The sequence below is a fragment of the Cuculus canorus genome, chromosome 22, assembly GCF_017976375.1.
Source record: "Cuculus canorus isolate bCucCan1 chromosome 22, bCucCan1.pri, whole genome shotgun sequence".
In the NCBI taxonomy this organism is placed as follows: Eukaryota; Metazoa; Chordata; class Aves; order Cuculiformes; family Cuculidae; genus Cuculus; species Cuculus canorus.
The window spans coordinates 5,493,551-5,506,633 of record NC_071422.1 but is presented as its reverse complement, the minus strand read 5'-3'; the positions used below and the strand labels follow the sequence as shown (position 1 = coordinate 5,506,633).

The following is a 13,083-nucleotide window of genomic DNA, read 5'->3' as shown; positions in this document are numbered from 1 at the left end:
ACCCGAAGTCTCTCAGCCTGTCCCTGGGTGGGAGGTGCTCCAGCCCTCTGACCATCCTTGTAGCCCCTCTGGATCCATTCCAACAGCTCCGTCTCCTTCTTATTCTGAAGACTCCAGAACAGGACACAATCCTCCAGCTGAGGTCTCCCCAGAGAGGAACAGAGGGGCAGAATCCCCTCCCTCCCTGCTGCCCACGCTGCTTTGGATGCAGCCCAGGACACGGTTGGTTTCTGGGCTGTGAGTGCACATTGCCGGCTCATGTCGAGCTTCTCATCAACCATCACCCAAAGTCCTTCTCCTCAGGGCTGCTCTCAATCACATCATCCCCCATCCTGTACTGAAACTGTGGATTGCCCTGACCTGGGTGTAGGACCTTGCTCTTGGCCTGGTTGAACCTCATGAGGTTCTCACAGCTCCACTTCTCCAACCTGTCCAGGTCCCTCTGGATGACATCCCATCCTTCCAGTGTGGTAACTGCCCCACTCAGCTTGATGTCATCTGCAAACCTGCTGAGGGTGCCCTCAATCTCGCTGTCAATGTCATTGATAAAGATATTGAACAGCACCGGTCCCAGTATGGACCCCTGAGGGACACCACTTGTCACAGATCTCCATCTGGACTTTGAACCATTGACCACTACTCTTTGAATATGATCATTCAACCAGTTTCTTATCCACCCTACTGTCCACCCATCGAATCCATATCTCTCCAGTGTAGAGAGAAGGATGTTGTGGGAGATCCAGCCCAGAGCAGTGTGCTTGCCCTACAGCCATCCCTGTTGGATGGTGGAAAAGGACCTGGTGGTGTTGGTTGACAGCAGCTGAACATGAGCCAGCGGTGGCCGAGGTGGCCAAGGAGGTCAATGGCATCTTGGTCTGTGTCAGAAACGGTGTGGGGAAGGGTTTATGACCCTGGACTCAGCACTGGTGAGGGTGCACCTCGAATCCTGGGTTCAGTTCTGGGTACAAGAAGGACATTGAGGTCCTGGAGCGTGTCTGGAGAAGGGAACAGAGCTGGGGAAGAGTCTGGAGAACAAGGGTTGTGAGGAGCAGTTGAGGGCCCTGGGGTTGTTCAGCCTGAAGAAGAGGAGGCTGAGAGGAGACCTTATTGCTCTCTGCAGCTCCTGAAAGGAGGTTGTGGTGAGGTGGGTGCTGAGCTCTTCTCCCAAGTGACAGGCAATAGGATGAGAGGAAATGACCTCAAGTTGTGCCAGGACAGGTTCAGGTTGGACATCAGGAGAAATTTCTTCACAGAAAGGATTCTCAGCCCTGGCAGAGGTGGTGGTGGAGGAGTCCCCATCCCTGGAGGGAGTTAAAAGACAGGTGGATGAGGCGCTCAGGGATCTGGTTCAGTAGTGGACAGGTATGGTTGGGCTTGATGATCTCAAAGGTCTTTTACAACCAAACAATTCCATGATTCTATGTTGGGTGGTGGAGCAGGGACAAGCTGGGGTGGCGAGCTTCCTATCGCCTCCCCATCCCATCCGCCTGTGCCACTGGAGCCTGCGGACACATTGCTGCTGCCACCGGTGCTGGGGGGGCTCTTGGCACCCAGGCTGCCATGCCTGCTCCTGGGGAGCTCGGCAGAGCAAACACCCATCCAAACTTCTTTCCTGCTGGGCTTAAAAGGCTGCAGGAGCTTTTAGGGTGTCTTTTGTGACTTATTCCCCCGGGGAACTCCCTGCTGCAGGACACCGGCTTTGGAAAAAGCCACCCCTGCACCTGCAAAGTTTGCACCGCACTGCTTCGCACCCATCAGGGACCCCTCCATCAGCCATCCTGGTGGCCAAGCCACATCCCAGGCTCTCTCCGTGCCAACACCATGCTCCGGCCCCATGGTGAGCAGCTCCTCCAGCCTCTGGGGTCCCCTCCGGTGGGGATAAACGTGCGTCCAAGTGCACCCCACACCGCGCCTCCCCCCAGCTCCTGCAATCGCAGCCGTGCCTGGTGCTTCCAGCTATATTTAGCCCTTCCCCGTGCTATTTCGCCTGCTTGGCAGGAGTTTATAACTGGCCGGGACAGCCCCACCTCCTTTCTGCTTTCTCTTCCTTCTCTTCCCTTTCTTTTTCCCCCCTTTTCCCCCCTTCTTTGCTCCTTTCCAGCCCAGCCACTGCTTCGCACCCAGCTGCCCTCCCAGCCCTGCCTGGACCCCCCATGCTGACAGCATTGAGCTCTTCCCGCTGCCCTCTTGGTTTCCTTCCATCGGCCACCGAAGCCTGGCGAGCAGCGAGCCGCCGGCATGGGGCCCGCTGACGAGCTGGTCCGGATTGCCAAGAAATTGGATAAGATGGTGGCCAGGAAGAGCACGGTAAGGCAACTGAGCTGCCGGTGTGCAACTGTGCACGCGTGTGCAACTTCACACGCGTGTGCATGTATGTATTGACATGCATGGGCGTATTTACATGGGTGTGCATGGGTGTTTGGATGTTGCCGTGTCAAGACAGGGGAAGGAGGAAAAACAGGGGTTTGCTCTGCACCCCCAATTCCTGTCGCTCGCAGTCGCGGAGGGATTGAGCATGTCTGAGGGGTGCGGAGCACACACAGGTGTCACCAGCACCCAGGGTGCTGCACGCACTGCTCCTGCAAAGCTTTGCAATGCTTTGCCAGCACGCAGGGGGATTTTATTTTACCTCCAAAGTGGGGCTCTCCTGCACCCCCATCTCCTGTTGCTCATAGTCCTGGAGGGGCTGAGGATGTCTGAGGGGTGCTGAGCACCCCAAAGTGCCACCAGCACCCCAGGGCACTGCCTGCGTCACCATAGCTGAACCTTGCGATGTCAGAGCCTGCACTCAGGGGGATTTTATTTTACCTTCAAACTGGGGCTCCCCTGCACCTCTATCTCCTGTTGCTCACAGTCCTGGAGGGGTTGCACATGTCCGAGGGGTGCTGAGCACCCATAAGGGCCACCAGCACCCCAGGGCACTGCCTGCGTCACCATAGCTGAGCCTCGTGACAGCGGCACAGGACCAGCACTCAGGGGGATTTTATTTTACCTCCAAATCGGGGCTCTCCTGCACCCCCATCTCCTGTTGCTCACAGTCCTGGAGGGGTTGCACATGTTCAAGGGGTGCTGAGCACCCAAAAATGCCACCAGCACCCCAGGGCACTGCTTGCACCACCCAAGCCGAGCCTTGCGATGCCAGAGCCAGCACCCAGGGGGATTTTATTTTACCTCCAGTTTGGGGCTCTCCTGCACCCCCATCCCTCCTGGCTGTTGGGATCTGGGGGCGAGGGGGTGTCTGTCATAGGGGTGGCAGCTCCGGGCACCCCTCGGCAGATGGGACAGAGGGTGAATGTGGGTGACAGGTGCTTGGCCACCAGCCCGGCCACCACCATCCGATCAGGGCTGGGATCGGTGCTGCAGGCTCAGCTCCGTGCAAGGGGAAAACTCCCTTTGGAGGGGACAGCGAGGGGTGTAAGACTCCCCCAACTCCATCCCTGCCTGTTGCACAAGCGCGTGCAAGTGTGCAAAGGGCAGAGGGCCAAGTGATTGTTCCCTGGGGGCTTTGGCGATGGCCAAAGGGCTACGATCTCGCACCAGGTGAGGATCCATCTGGGGATCCTGAGGATCCGGCTACACCTCGACGAACAGAGTTGAGCCCGGCCCTTAAAGTTAATATTTGACCATTTCTGCCGTCCTTTGCCCGGAGGAGGTGCAGGTGCCTGAGTGGAGGGTGGAAACGCTGCTGTCCGCCCAGATCCAGCAACTATTTGGGACACCGACGCTTGGAGGTGAACCAGACCCCTTGGGAGCCCCACAGGCTCTGCTTCCCAGCAGGAATCACTCCAGGATCAAAGCACTGATCCTGCCCAGCCATCCTGTTCCATCTCCCCACGCCTGCGCTTTGGAGAGGGGATGGAGTCCAAGTCCCAGCGAAGGGGTGTCCCCTGCACCCTTTGCACCCCGAGGGCCTGATCCAGCCCCTCAGGGTGGGATGGGGTCCAGTCCATCATGGAGATGTATTCCCTGCAGTTGATACCTGTGAGCTGGTGGCTGCTCCTGCAGCTCTAAAAATACCCCGGAGAAGGAGGAGGAGGGCTCCGTGCTGGGGTTATGTTTAGCCCTGGACTGAAACCCAAGGGGTGCACATCCCACAGACCCCGTGTGGGGACACTCGGATGTCTCCAGCTCCCAAGGTTTCCTTATGGAGTGCTTTTCCCAAGCTTTAAGGGAAGCCCCTGTTTCCAAGCAGGGAGAGTAACCCTATGCTAAGATGATCTACGAGGGTTTGGGGTCACCGTGAGGGATCAGTGGCCCCTTTGTGTCCCCCTGGATGCCCTCCCCATCACTGCCTGGTGCCGGCGAGAGGGAAAGAGGGGTGTAGGATGCCTCAATGTGGCCCCCAATATCTCCCTGGCCTCTCCCCACTCTAGGAAGGGGCGTTGGATCTGCTCAAGTCCCTCACCGGCTACACCATGACCATCCCACTGCTCCAGGTGAGGGGGTCTGGGTGGTGGGACACCCCATGGGGCAGCTTGCCCTGTCCCCCCCCAAAACGAGCTGACACAGCCCTAAGGACTCGTCCCTGCCCTGCGTCCCCAGACCACGCGGATCGGGGTGGCCGTCAACTCGGTGCGGAAACACTGCTCGGATGAAGAGGTGGTGACCTCGGCCAAAATCCTCATCAAGAACTGGAAGCGGCTGCTGGGTGAGCAATGCCAGGGAGGAGCAAGACCCCTCAACTAAGCCTCAACCCTCTCCAGGCTTGGAGATACATCTCCAAGCGTTGATGTTCTCCAGAGGGATCAGGGTGGGATCAGTCGCGAGGTGGGGCGCACAGCATCCCATGTGTCACAGCTGACGTAACCCGGTCCTGCCAGGTGATGCGTGGGCTTCATGGGTTTTCTAAGGGCCTGTGTTTGCCCTGTGATGGAGTGGTACAAATCAGAGTATGCCCTCACCAAAGGCTGAGGATCCTCCCAGTCATCCCCCCATCCTGGTGCCCTGTGCTGCTTTGGGCTGTGCCTGTGACGCCCAGACGTGGAATGGTTTGGGTTGGAAGGGACATCAAAGCCCATCCAGTTCCACCCCCTGCCATGGGCATGGACACCTCCTACTGGATCAGGGGCTCCAAACCCCATCCAACCTGGCCTGGAACCCCTCCAGGGATGGGGGAACCACCTGGGCCAGGGCCTCCATACCCTCATGGTGAAGAATTTCTTCCTAATGTCTAGTCTAAATCTTCCATTTCCAATGTAAAGCCATTCCCCCTTGTCTTATCTTTCCTCCAGAGTCTTCCAGCATCCCAAAAAAGGATAAGGACGTGGATGGGAAGAAGGAGAAGGACACAGATGGGGAGAAGGAGAAGAAGGAGAAGCGGTTGGGTTTTGCCAGCTGCCCCAGTGAAGGGACGAAACCCCCCAAGAGCTTTGCTGAGAAGCACAGGGAGAAGCACAAGGAGAGGTGGGAGTTGCTGGGACACCAGCCGGATGGCCAAGGCATCGGGGGGGCCAATACGCGACCACCTCCGCTCACTCCTTACGAGGAGAAATGGCATTTATTTCTTTTCCCTTCTCTAGAAGCTATTTATTTCCCAGGTGAGAGCTGCTTCAATAGCGCTTGTCTGACCCTGCTCCTCTCTCCCTCTGTCCCCAGGAAGCCCAGCAAGACCAGTTCTCATGCCATCACCCCCCGAGGCCACCCTGCCGACTCCAGCTCGGAGAGGTACCTGCTGAAGGGCACTCCAAGGTCACGTTGGGCGCTGTTGGACGCTGCCAGCCTTGGGGAGGCTTTGCCAGAGCCTGGGGGCTGGTGGGGCTCAGGGATGACTTGGTTGGGGATGGAGTGTGCAGAGAGGTAGGATTGGGATCACCAGTTCCCAGTGGGAATGCTGGGACCGGGCTCACTGAGAGCATCTCTTCCTTCCTTTGGGCTTCTGTGATGAAGAGTCTCCAGCGACGGCCGGAGCTCCGCTGCGTCCTCAAAGAAGTCACCTCTGGATGGCAAGAAAGAGAGGTGGATGCCGGGGTTGGATGGGGATGGGAGAGGTTGGACCCCAGCCCCTCGCCGGGCTGCAGACGGGGGTCTGGACCCACTGCCCCATCCCTATTGCTGCCCTCTGACACGGGGCTCGTCCTGCCAGGAGAGACTCTACTGACTCGAGGTCCTCTACCACCTCGGCCATCTCCTCTTCTTCTCCGCAGAAGAGACCGTCAGGGGAGAGGTAAGGAGGGGTGTCCCTGGGAATGCTTTGGGGATGCTCTGGCCGTAGGACTCGTGTCTGGGGTGGGTGGAGATATCTGTGAGCCCTGATCCTGCCATGGGCACTGGGATGTTCCCCATGAGGAGCAAATCCTTCCCTGGGGAGATTCCTGTTGGCTTCCCAGTGGTCGCATTGATGTGCTGGTGCCTGAGATCCTGCCACCAGTCCCTGCCCCATCTCTGGTGTCCCCCCCACTGTGCCACCCCCAGGAGAGCCTCTGTGGGCACCAGCCCCTCGCCAACTCCCACCGGTTCCCGGAGGAACTCCAGCGACAGCAAGGAGGAAAGGTAGGAAAGACCCATCCCATGACCACAGGACCTTCGGAATGACCCTTGTGCTGAGGTCCCATCACCTGCTTGTTGTCCCCATGTGTCCCAGCAGAGCCAACAGCAGCAAGGGCAAAGCGGAGACCCCACGGACGCCCACCAGCCCCACCTTCTCGCCCGGCCCTTGCCTCCTGGCCCCCTGCTATCTCACCGGAGACTCCGTGCGGGACAAGTGCATCGAGATGCTGACGGCTGCCCTCCGCATGGATGGTGAGAGAGTCGGGGGGCTGCTGGAGCTTGGGGGGGGCTTGGGGTTTGGGGGGTGCTGGAGCTGGGGATGCTGGAATTGGGGATGCTGGAGCTGGGGATGTTGGAATTGGGGGGGTACTAGAGCTGCGGATGCTGGAATTGGGGGGTGCTGGAGCTAGGGATGCTGGAATTTGGGATGCTGGAGCTGGGGGTGTTGGAATTGGGGGGGTACTAAAGCTGCGGATGCTGGAATTTGGGATGCTGGAGCTGGGAGGTGCTGGAATTGAGGGATTTCTGGAGCGGGGGATGTTGGAATTGGGGAGGGGCTGAAATCTGGGGGGTGCTGGAGCTGGAGGTGCTGGAATTGGGGGTTCCTGGAGCAGTGGTACTGGAGCTTGTGGAGTGCTGGAGTTTGTGGGGTGCTGGAGCTGGATGTGTTGGAACTGGGGGGTGCTGGAGCTGGGGATGTTGGAATTGGGGGGGTACTAGAGCTGTGGATGCTGGAATTTGGGATGCTGGAGCTGGGAGGTGCTGGAATTGAGGGATTGCTGGAGCTGGGGATGTTGGAATTGGGGGGTGCTGGAGCTGGGGATGCTGGAATTGGGGGGGGCCTGAAATTTGGGGGGTGCTGGAGCTGGGGATGCTGGAATTTGGGGTTGCTGGAATTTGGGAGGTGTTGGAGCTGGGGGATGCTGAATATGGGAAGTGCTGGAATTTGGGGGCTGCTGGAGCTGAAGATGCTGGAATAGGGGATTGCTGGAGCAGTGGTACTGGAGCTTGTGGGGTGCTGGAGTTTGTGGGGTGCTGGAGCTGGGGGTGTTGGAATTGGGGGATGCTAGAGCTCGGGGATGCTGGAATTTGGGGTTGCTGGAATTTGGGAGGTGCTGGAGCTGGCGCTGCTGGAATATGAGAAGTGCTGGAATTCGGGGGGTGCTCAGCATTCAGCCCCAAAAATGAAAGAGGAGGAGGTTGATAGGGTTCCCAGTAAGACGTTGGATGGAGTCTTCATAGGGAAGTTAATTCTGGGTTCAAGTTGGGTAAAAGTATTTTTTTCTAGAGATGGGACAAGTTGAGGGGGGTGGGTGGGGTGTTTTGGGGAGCTTCTCAGTGCACGGGGAGTCCCATCTGGTTTCAGAGCCAACAGTAACCCCTCGGCCTCTCTGCCCTTTAGATGACTACAAGGAGTTTGGTGTCAACTGCGAGAAGATGGCATCGGAGATCGAAGACCATATCCTTTTGGGGGAGCTGCGAGTGTCCAGGCTCCGGCTGCCGGGGGGACACGTCGGGGTTTGAGAGTGGTGGTGGGGACAAGGACAGAGGACAACGGGGACAAGGACAGAGAGTGATGAGGACAAGGACAGAGGACGTTGGGGACAACAACAGAGGGTGATGAGGACAAGGGGAGAGGACACTGGGGACAAGGACAGGGGGTGATGAGGACAAGGACAGAGGGCGATGGGGACAAGGACAGAGGACATTGGGGACAACGACAGTGGGTGATGAGGATAAGGACAGAGGACATTGGGGACGAGGACAGAAGGTGACGAGGACAAGGACAGAGGGTGATGGGAACAAGGACAGAGGGTGATGGGAACAAGGACAGAGGACATTGGGGACAAGGACAGAGGGCGATGAGGACAAGGACAAAGAGTGATGGGAACAAGGACAGAGGGCGATGAGGACAAGGACAGAGGACATTGGGGACAACGACAGTGGGTGATGAGGATAAAGACAGAGGACATTGGGGACAACGACAGTGGGTGATGAGGACATGAACAGAGGGTGACGGGCTCTGCTGTCCCCGTTGCCTGCAGAGGGAGCCCAGACCCCAGTTAGAGGCTGATGCAGATGTTGATGCTGAGCATCCATCCACTGAGCAGCTGCCTTAGTCCAAAGGGTCTGTCCCCCACCCAGACATCAGGGGGAAGCCTTCATCCCTAGGAAATAAACCCCAAACCCGTCCAAGGTCTCTTCTTGCCAGCCCTGGTCCATCGCAGTGCCCGGGCTGTGCCAGATCTGTTCACCTCCAGCTTGGGCTCTCCTGGTGGTCCCCCAAGACCAGGACCAGCACAAGGTGTTTCCCCTTTCTGGGTACACTTTGATTTTTGGTGCATCCCAAACTCCGATCGTGTGTGTCTGGGGCCTCATTGGACCTCAAAGCTGCCACCTGACCTGGTGGCAGCGTGGGGGCAGGAGAGCAGGCTGAGCCCTCTGCACCATGACCTCATGTCCCAGGACAGAACGTGGTGACAGTCCCTATGCCCTGAGAGCCTTCGAGTGTCACAGCAGGGAAAGGCAAAGTCGTTCCCCTCCTCTTATCCCAAGCTGTGCTTCATCCTGCCAAAATCCCCTCCTATGGTCCCCCAGGAAGCAAAGCCCTGTTGAGATGGACCACCTTCAAATGCACGTTGCGACTGGCCCTGGTGACAATCAGCATCACGGAGCCCAGAGCAGCAGTGGGACTGACATCCTCACACCTTGCCCTCTTGATTCCTTGACGGACCCCCACATATTTTCCAGGAGCTGAAGAGCACGGACATGAAGTATCGCAACCGGGTGCGAAGCAGGATCAGCAATCTGAAGGACCCCAAGAACCCCAACCTGAGGAAGAACGTGCTGTGTGGGGCCATCCCGCCCAGTCTTATCGCCCGCATGACAGCCGAGGTGCGCAGTGGGGTGGGAGCTTGGGACTGGCTCTCATGGGTGGCATCCCTGTCATCTCCATGGTGTTGAGATTCCCCCCAAGCATCTGCTCTTGGAGACCACGTTGGTGCCCAAAGGCTGGCTAGGTGTTGGCTTGGTGGTGCCCACATTGGGTTTGTCCCAGCATCTTCCCATCCCACATTGGTTCTGGCTGGGGCATGGGGACCATCAGGCGTAGGGAGAAACGAGGGGCACTGCTTGGTGTCCCCAGAGCCCTGCAGCCCCCAAACCCATCAAAGAGCCAGGTGTGGAATCAAACATTGGCAGGAATCGGGCATGAGGGTCCCCATTCCTCTTCCTCAACGAGGGTCGTCAAGTCAGGCTCCTTGCAGCCCAGTTCCCTCCGTGGGGAGCCAGGTCACTCCAGGCACCAGTTTTGGTTTCAGGATGGGCTGAGTTTTCCTCTGGATGGCCCTGAACCCTCCAGCAAGCACAGAGAGCAGGATCAGTCCTGGTCTTGGAGAGGGCGGGGAGGGTGGTGGCCCACGGTGACTTGCACCCTGTGCCGTCTTGGCTGCTGCGAGCCCGCTGGCAAATCCACAACAATGCTGAGCCTGCTGGGCTGGTGCTGGTGGCAGGAGATGGCCAGCGATGAGCTGAAGGAGCTGAGGAACGCCATGACCCAGGAGGCCATCCGGGAGCACCAGATGGCCAAGACGGGCGGCACCGTCACCGACCTCTTCCAGTGTGGCAAGTGCAAGAAGAAGAACTGCACCTACAACCAGGTCAGACCCACAGCTCCCTCCTGCCCCGAGGAGACTCCGATTTGGGGGACTTCGGAAGGGTCTCTGCTGACCCAGCTGCCTGCTCCATCCTAGGTGCAGACACGCAGCGCTGATGAGCCCATGACAACGTTCGTGCTGTGCAACGAATGCGGGAACCGCTGGAAGGTCTGTACCCAACTGGAGGGGGACTCTGGGCACTCCAACCCTTTCCCAGCCTTGAGGGGTGGCAAAGGACCCCCCCAGAATGATGCTGGGAGGTTGGGTGAGGGCTCACCACCAGCTCTGCTTCTCCTGCAGTTCTGCTGATGACGCCCAGAGATTGGGGCTGGAGGGAAGCTGCACGAGATGGGATGCTGCGATGGACACGCTGGGCAGCCAGGGTGGGGAGAGAGGGTGATGAGGCAGCACCAGACCCTGCAGCTCGATTCCCTCTTTTCTCCCACTGGGCTCCCTTGAACATCCCAGGAAAGGTGGTTCTGGTGGTTGGTGGGTTTGCTCGGGAAGAGCCAGGTGGATTCAAGAGGTTCTTCCATGTAGACACTTGCCCTTTGCTTGGAGCCCACTGAGAACGGACACATCCCTGGACAGGGAGACTGCTCTGACCTGAGCACCTTGTCCTTCCCTGGGCAAAAGGTGGACTTGGATGATTTGAGGGCAGGAGGGACATTGCCCCATGGATATGGGGCTGTGCTACTATCCTGGTGGCCAGGGGTGGGAAAGGGTCAGATTTTACCCCGAAACACATCCTTCTTCACCTAAGTGCACACAGTGGGAGAGCACAGAGGGAGAGAGGGGGGTTGGAAGGTGTCTGAATGCTGGAGAGATGCCACCGTGTTCCTCCAACCCCGTGACACGTGGACTTGGCTTGAGGGAACTCCTGTCCCCAGGAAAGAAGGAGGGATGAGGTGGAGAGGAGTGGGAAAAGCCCTCCAGCTAGAGCAATAAAGGTGTGAACTGTCTCTGCGGCACAGCCTGCTTCCTGACGGGGGGTTTGGACATCGCCTTGGTTTGCACGGCTTGGGTCTCGTGGTCTTTCAGGAGCCCCCAGCCAGCTCCAGGGTGTGCCTTGGATCCACCACCCCCAGACCGAGCTGTAATGGTGACTTGATTATTAAAGACCGGTGATTTAAATGAAGTCCAGAGCAGCTCCCCGGCTGCGTCCCAGGCTGTCCCATGGCAGGGCAGCACCTCCACCAACAGCCAAGAGCTTTTTTTCCATGGAAAGGGCATCAAGGACCGGCTGGGAGAGTCACCTTGAGCTACAGGAGGTGCGGGATGGAGCCTCGTGGTACCAAGCCCGTCCTTCACCACCACCAGGCTCTCCCAGTAGCTCCATTTGGAGGCAGCGAGACGTGGTGAGGACACACGTAAGGTCACGGTGACCCGGGAATGAAGGTGCTGCTCTCGTGCCAACGTGACCCAACGGGCAGGAGTAGAGGAGAACAGTGGAGCTGTTGCATCAACTGATTTTTATTTCTTTAACCTTGGGCTAAGGCGTGAATTCTTCTCCAGGCAGAGCTCAAAGCAATTTGCTCCCAGATTTGGGGGTTAACTCTTTGGTCTCTGGGGTCCTGACAGCCCAGGGAAGAGTGAGACACCCCCGAGAGGGCGTTTTGGCACTCGTTAGCGTGGCAAAATCATTAATAAGCCTCCAAGGCAATTATTTACACTTGCAAAGCATGCGTGACTGCGATTAAGGAATGGAGTGGATTGTGAGGGGTGAATAAAACATCAGTGTGACCTTGTGCGGCAAGAACGGGGACTCCTGTGCTGTCCCCAGGGTGCCACAGGGCATGTTTTGGGTGGGATAAACCCAAACTGGGGGATTTAGACCCATAATTTCACAGTCCGATGCAGCCAAGGTGTCTGAGCAATACCAGAGGGAGCCTGGCCCCAAACATTGGAGCTCCCAACACCCCTGTGTCCTTCTGTTCAGCAGAGGACATGTCACTCCGGTCACCCCTCTCCTGGACTGAAAAATCCCGGAGGAGCAAAGGGAAGGCAAATCGGAGAGCGGGGCGCTGCCGGAGCATCCCCCCGGATCCACACCAGCGTCTCCCCCACGCAGGGAGGACCAGCGAGCTCCTGGCCATGAAGGATGCTCCACTCTCCGTGCCGGGATGCAGGATCCGTCTCCCTGTGGTGTCACTGGGGCAGGGGACAGCGAGGGGCTCGCTGGCATCCAGCTGTTTCCAGGGGTTGAAACAGATTCTTGGGGACAGTCCTCAAGGCTGAGCCTTCAACCTGCTCCACGGGGATGGTACAAACACAGCTGCGTGTTGCAAACCCCCCCCAGTTCTCAGATTTCCAGCCTTCCAACTGGGATGAGTGATGGCGTTTGGGGTCTGAGACCCTCAGGAGATCCCACCATCCCCTCCCCTGTTCTCAGCCCCAGATCTGCGATGCCCCCAGGCCTTTCCCCTCCTCCTCTCCGCATCCCTCAGCCCGGTGAGAAATAAGTACAGGCAAGAAACCAATTTTGCACTCAGCCCAAGAGCCCCTCTTGAACTTTGAGGGAAGTGGGCACTTCAATTCTGATTTTTCATCGGTGCTCGAGAGGTGTAGCCATGGCTTCAGCTGCTGGAGCAGTGGTACTGGAGCTTGTGGGGTGCTGGAGTTGTGGGGGTGCTGGAGCTGGGGATGCTGGAATTGGGGGTACTAGAGACGGAGATGCTGGAATTGAGGGATGCTGGAATTGAGGGATGCTGGAATTGAGGGGTGCTGGAGCTGGGGATGCTGGAATTGGGGGTACTAGAGACGGAGATGCTGGAATTGGGGATGCTGGAATTGATGCTGGAATCGAGGGGTTACTGGAGCTGGGGATGCTGGAGTTTGTGGGGTGCTGGAGCTGGATGTGTTGGAATTAGGGGTGTGCTGGAGCTGAGGATGCTGGAATTGGGGGTGCTAGAGATAAAGATGCTGGAATTGAGGGGTGCTG

At 58.0% G+C, this 13,083-nt stretch overlaps 1 protein-coding gene across 2 annotated transcripts; it reads left to right on the top strand.

Annotated features, from left to right (window-relative positions):
* Positions 1-2,019: 2,019 nt before the first annotated feature.
* TCEA3 (transcription elongation factor A3) lies at positions 2,020-11,126 on the top strand. Of its 2 annotated transcripts, none has more exons than XM_054086698.1 (14): positions 2,020-2,307; positions 4,374-4,436; positions 4,543-4,648; positions 5,232-5,403; positions 5,596-5,664; positions 5,887-5,955; positions 6,083-6,163; positions 6,412-6,489; positions 6,581-6,738; positions 7,889-7,949; positions 9,231-9,381; positions 9,999-10,145; positions 10,239-10,310; positions 10,443-11,126. In XM_054086698.1, exons 1-14 carry the CDS (start codon positions 2,239-2,241, stop codon positions 10,449-10,451), a joined length of 1,305 nt encoding a protein of 434 aa, XP_053942673.1. In that variant the 5' UTR covers positions 2,020-2,238; the 3' UTR covers positions 10,452-11,126. The 2 variants fall into 2 exon arrangements, with proteins under 2 accessions (XP_053942673.1, XP_053942674.1); XM_054086699.1 differs by having other exon boundaries at positions 2,022-2,307; positions 6,584-6,738; positions 10,443-11,125.
* Positions 11,127-13,083: the final 1,957 nt, after the last annotated feature.

Coding starts and splice junctions, on each gene's coding strand:
- TCEA3 (XM_054086698.1), top strand. CDS start 2,239: ATGGGGCCCGCTGACGAGCTGGTCCGGATTGCCAAGAAATTGGATAAG. Junction 2,308..4,373: donor TGGTGGCCAGGAAGAGCACG/GTAAGGCAACTG, acceptor TCCCCACTCTAG/GAAGGGGCGTTGGATCTGCT. Junction 9,382..9,998: donor TCGCCCGCATGACAGCCGAG/GTGCGCAGTGGG, acceptor TGCTGGTGGCAG/GAGATGGCCAGCGATGAGCT.